The sequence below is a fragment of the Helianthus annuus genome, chromosome 8 (assembly GCF_002127325.2).
Source record: "Helianthus annuus cultivar XRQ/B chromosome 8, HanXRQr2.0-SUNRISE, whole genome shotgun sequence".
In the NCBI taxonomy this organism is placed as follows: domain Eukaryota; kingdom Viridiplantae; phylum Streptophyta; class Magnoliopsida; order Asterales; family Asteraceae; genus Helianthus; species Helianthus annuus.
This window is the reverse complement of record NC_035440.2, coordinates 104,646,336-104,652,128: the sequence shown is the minus strand read 5'-3', so window position 1 is coordinate 104,652,128 and position 5,793 is coordinate 104,646,336. Positions and strand designations below refer to the sequence as shown.

The 5,793-nt window shown below is 34.3% G+C and overlaps 1 protein-coding gene across 1 annotated transcript; it reads left to right on the top strand.

Moving 5' to 3' along the window:
- The first annotated feature begins 3,490 nt into the window (after window positions 1-3,490).
- LOC110873585 (fasciclin-like arabinogalactan protein 1) lies at window positions 3,491-5,198 on the top strand. The gene has a single exon (XM_022122532.2). It carries the CDS (start codon window positions 3,647-3,649, stop codon window positions 4,892-4,894), a length of 1,248 nt encoding a protein of 415 aa, XP_021978224.1. The 5' UTR covers window positions 3,491-3,646; the 3' UTR covers window positions 4,895-5,198.
- Window positions 5,199-5,793: the final 595 nt, after the last annotated feature.

The following is a 5,793-nucleotide window of genomic DNA, read 5'->3' as shown; positions in this document are numbered from 1 at the left end:
ACAAACTTAATATAATTGTCGCCTCTATAGAAGCTACCATGAATTCCTCTTGGTTGATCAAGTTGTTTTAAACAACGTTAAAAATGGATTAGGTTTTAGTAGTCATGGTATCAAACCTGATTATAAAGAACGTGCCATATCACGTCTCATACTTGTTGGCTACCCATTAGTCATTATTTGTTGAGCTGGTTGGTTCCCTTAAGTGTATCATGTATACTTATTTATGATCTAATTTGGTTAAAAAGTGTCCATTCGGATTCATACCGTAAAACCGATTTTAAACTTACCTTAAAAACAAACTTGAAATAGATATTCTTGTGTAACCTGGCGAATATCATATAATATCACACTCATCCCTAACCCGTATAAAAATTATGATTAATCCAATACACAAACGTTTGAGTTCATATTTTCGCTCCGGGATCATATATTCGCGTTGTGTTCAACTCAATAGACCCTTTCAAACTCATGCTCGAGCCTACTTATCAATTGATTTCAAAACAATCACTTCAACCAAGTCAATAGTCAATAGGATGATGAAGAGCAAAATTTGAACGTTGATGAAAGAAAAATGTACATTCCATAGGTAATAAGAAACGTCACTCAAGTTAAAATCGTATATCCCCAATCACTACAATATTGACCAATAGCTACATTCTTACGTTTAAAATGTCACGTTATCCTTTAAAGATTAAAGGAAATAGTTATTTGAAAGACGAATTAAAACTATGAGTTGGATAAAGTCATATATATTGAATAATCAAAAATGTTAAGTGTAGCAAATTCGATAATCCCTAATGTTTAAGAGAGTTGTTCCATCGGCTTGCTAAAAAGATCAAGGAGACAAACCTTAGATGAATGAAAAGAATGTCAAAAGTTATAGAAGAATATATACACCATCTTCATTATTTAAAAATAAAATTTATCATATATACAAATCACATGCAACAAATGACAAGAGAATGTGCCAAGAAAAGGTTGGCCGGTACGATAGTTCCTTTCCATTTTATTTTTATGGTTAATAAGGATTGTGGTTTTTTTTAAAAGTATAAAATCATGACTTAATTATGGTTAATAAGGATTGTAATTTTTTTTAAAGTATAAAATCATGACTTAAATTATGGTTAACAAGGATTGTGATTTTTTTTAAAGTATAAAAATCATGACTTAAAAGTTGTTCCACTTCCAAATATAATTAGGATTTAGTTCCCCAAGTTATAAAGTTTACGATCTTTGTTATAATTTCTTACAATATAATACGTTTATTTTATTATTTCAATTTGTCACAACTTTTTACAAAATATAAAAAAATAACAAATAAAGGTGAGAGGAAAATTTGGATTTAAATAGCACAGATATAGAAGTATTTTGGTAATCTCAGACTCTCAGTCACATATCGACCCCATAAAAAACTTACGTCTTTTGTTAAAAATTAGCCGCTGAGATGCCCCTATTATCTGAAACTTGATTTTAAACTCACTCGAATACTGATTTAAAACATAAAATATTAATCGCACTTCTAACCGTTATAAAATTTTAATAATTTCAAGTTTTTTAAAGATTTAACATATTGTTAATTGTATCTTTTATGATTATACAATAATATTAAAACTAGAATTACCACCCGCCGCAATGCGGCGGGGGATTCATTAGTTATATATCATGTTAGATGAAAGGCAAATGTTTCTCACATGACCACGAGTATATGTGTAAAACCGAGAAAAAAATAACTAAGTCGATCTCTGACTCGCACGTTGCGACAGACCTATCAAATGGGAAAAATAGACGTGCTGCGACGGACATGTCAAACAGGAAAAAAATAGATGAAAAAACGTTGAACCTCACACGCACGTTGCGGCGTGTTAACTCGGAAATTTAGAACGACCCGTTAAACGGAGAACTTATGAAAGATGAAAAGTATATAAGAGACTAAAGTTGAAAGTAAAAAAAAGGGTTGAGATTAAATTGCGAAAGATGAAAAGCTTTGGGTTGAAAGTAAAAAAAAAAAAAATTAAAGGGTTAAATTGCAAAAGATGAAAACTTTTGAATTAGAAGTGAAAAATCAAAGGGGTTAAAATACCAAAGATTGAAACTTTAGACTTAACTTGACAAAGATTAAACTTTAGAGTTAAAAAAGGAATCAATTTCAGATTATGAAAACAAAAGAGATAAATAGATTTAGTTAAATTGATGTTTAATAACATTATTATTATTTAATAAAAGAGATAAATAAAAAAATAAGGGTGAGAAATTACCAAAGAATAACACGTGTCCAAAAAGGATTTTTGTTTATTAGTATTGAAAGATATGTGTTTCACAAGATAGAAAAAAGTTAAAAAAAAATTATTTTCTTCACTTCTTATATTAAAACTCATTGATATGTTAAAGACTTGTTTGTACCGAAACCTAAACTATATATTATATATTATATATTTTAAAAAGTTAAAAAGTTGTTAGCTATCATTATAATAATACTTTATAATTGTAATTAATAATTTGTTATAATATGTCGGTGGAAGCATCTGGTTCAAACGTATTACATCGTCTTCCTACGTGGACACATGCCATTGGATATACAGCTGTCAGCCCCAATTTCAATATTTTTCCCACGTCTTTCTAAGAACTACAAAAACACCCCTAAACCTTTACAAATCATACTTTTCTTATAAAACTGCAAATTTATGGAACAAAAAAATTATAAAAATTGAAATAATATAAAGGATTAATTATAAAAAATTTGAGTCGATAACCTGGTTTTGTCTAACGTAAGTATTTCCATTTGCTTCTTTAAAAAAAAGTTACATTTGCTATACAATTAATTAGGGTTTTCACTGTCTGGTTAGACGATTTTAACTAAAAAAATATATTGAATTATTAACAACGGTTTTGAAAAACGACAAACCAAGCATGATAAACCAATCTGACAAATTAAGTAGTTTAATGTTCTAGTTTTAACTAAAAAAATATATAATGGTCCAGTTTTAGGGTGTCCACTATTAACAAAAAGTTTGGATCGAATCGTTAAGTACAGTTTTAAAAAAATGATAAACCAATCTGACAAATTAAGTAGTTTAATGTTCTAGTTTTAGCATGTTGATGGTTTACCCAAATTTTAGAAAAAAAAATATTTGTGTCGTTATATTTTCTAACATGGTTCGTGAATAATATATATGCACACACATGACAAGTCCAATTTTCAAAGTTTAAAAGAGAATAGAAGACTAAACGTTTAAACCATCAAAACCCGACCGCTTAATTCTCACTTGTTTAAATAATTCAAATTATTTCAATAGCTCATGAACATGTCTACAAACTAAAACAAGTCAACAACCCAAAGGTTTATGGTTATTCTTATTCATATTCACTTACTTGACAAGATATGAAAATATTTTCAATAAAATTTGTTTGGGGGCTAATTATGAACACTTTAGAAACTACAAGTGATCAAAGTGCAACTTTTTCTGAATAAAAAACGGGTGAAAGAAGACCGTTGATGAACTGGACCAGCTGGGAACACTCCAGTGGCTCAACCGTAATTAACACAAACTCAAAGCCCTATTATTTACCTAACCTACATATCTTCTAAACCCTCATCCCCAACCTTTACACACACACACTCGCTCTCACACTCTCACCGGAAAACACAATGCAGCTCCGTTCCACGGCGGCGTTCACGGCGGCGCTTATCTCAACACTCCTCTTCCTCCTCCCAAGCGCCACCGTCAATGCACACAACATCACCAGCATTCTCAACAAGTTCCCGGATTTCTCAACCTTCAACCACTACCTAACCCTAACACACCTCGCCGATGACATCAATAACCGTCAAACAATCACCGTTTGCGCCGTAGACAACGCCGGTATGGCAGATCTGTTATCCAAACACCTCTCGATCTACGCTATGAAGAACGTCCTCTCACTTCACGTCCTCCTCGACTACTTTGGCGCCAAAAAGCTCCACCAGATCACCAACGGCACGGCGTTAGCCGCCACAATGTTCCAAGCCACCGGCACCGCCACCGGATCCGCCGGATTCGTCAACATTACAGATCTGAGAGGCGGCAAAGTCGGTTTCGGTAGCGAAAACTCCGGTAAAACCGATGCGACGTTCGTTAAATCGTTACAGGAAGTTCCGTACAACATTTCGGTTATCCAGATTAGCAGTACGTTACCGTCGGTGGAGGCGGAGGCTCCGGTGCCGGAGCCTGCTGAGGTGAATATCACCTCGCTGATGTCAGCACACGGATGTAGAAACTTCGCTGAAGCGTTGCTTGCATCTGACGCTATGAAGACGTATGCTGACAACATCGATGGCGGATTATCGGTTTTTTGTCCGTTAGATGATGCGTTTAAAGGATTTGCACCGAAGTTTAAAAACCTAACCGTCGCCGGAAAACAGTCGTTACTGGAGTACCACGGTGTGCCGGTGTATCAGTCGATGTCGATGTTGAAATCGAGCAATGGCCTGATGAACACGCTAGCAACCGACGGTGCTGAAAAGTACGATTTCACCGTGCAAAACGACGGTCAAGATGTAACGATTAAAACAAAGTTAGTTACAGCGAAGATCGTAGGAACATTAATCGATCAACAACCGTTAATAATATTCACAATCAATAAGGTATTACTACCGGAGGAGCTTTTTAAAAATGCACTTTCTCCGGCGCCGGCACCGGCGCCGGAGGCCGATGCTCCGGTGGCGGACTCGCCGAAGGCTTCCAAGAAGAAGAAGCATAAGTCTACTCCGGCGCCGGCGTCGTCGGAGTCTCCGGCGGATTCGCCGGATGGCGCGGTAGCCGATCAGGAAGCAGATGGTAGCGGCGCGCCGCAAATCAAGGGTTTCCCATTGGGTGTTTTGGGTTTGATGTTATGGTTTGGGTGGTTAGTGGTGTAACGTGTTAAATGTGTCACACTTGTTACATCTTGTGTTTATTACATGTTTATGTTTACACTTGAAGAAGTTATATTTATGTTTCATTATGGTTGCATAATGAGATTTGAATATAGGTTTTGGTGGGTGGAAATGATGTTTTTGTATTGTTTATTTATAATTTATAATCTGGTGAGTGAGTGTGTATGTGTTTGTGTGTGAAGTTGAACATTGAGGCTTTTGTTTTGATGTGTGTTGTTTTTGGTGACTTGTATTTTCTTTGTATACAAATACAATGGTAGGTAATGGAAATTAAGCATTTATGATTTTTGATCTTCATGAGTGGATAATTGGGATTGAGAAACCGGTGGTTCATTGGTTTGGTTATAAGTTCTCTTTGATAATCGATTTTGTTGGTTCGGTTATGGTTATATGTGTATGAATGTAGGAATAAAGCGGATTCTACAGATGTTATTGTTGAACCAACGTTAATATTTTTTTTGTCTTGTTTAGGTATGTTTATATATGAGAAACGTTTTGTGTTAATAGATGGTTACCATATTAACTTAATCATCTTTTCCAATAACCATATTAACTAAAGTGTTTATATTTAAAACCGATTGATTTTGAAAATTCAACCTTAACATGGGTTATAGGTTTGGTTTTAACCTTTTAACCAAACTAATAGACTAATGCTCACCTCTTGGTATATGTTATCATCAATTTTTAGTGGAGTCATTATCAACTTCGACTCAAGCTGAGCTTAGTCAAATTAACATGTCAAATTCGAGCGGGCAACTTAACTCAAGTCAGCTCATGGCTATATAAGTTGACTCGTTTTTTTTTTAAGTTTTGATGGTTTGATATATTTTTGCTACTAAAGTCTAAACTAACAAGTTAATTAGTTTTACAAGTCTTAAGTA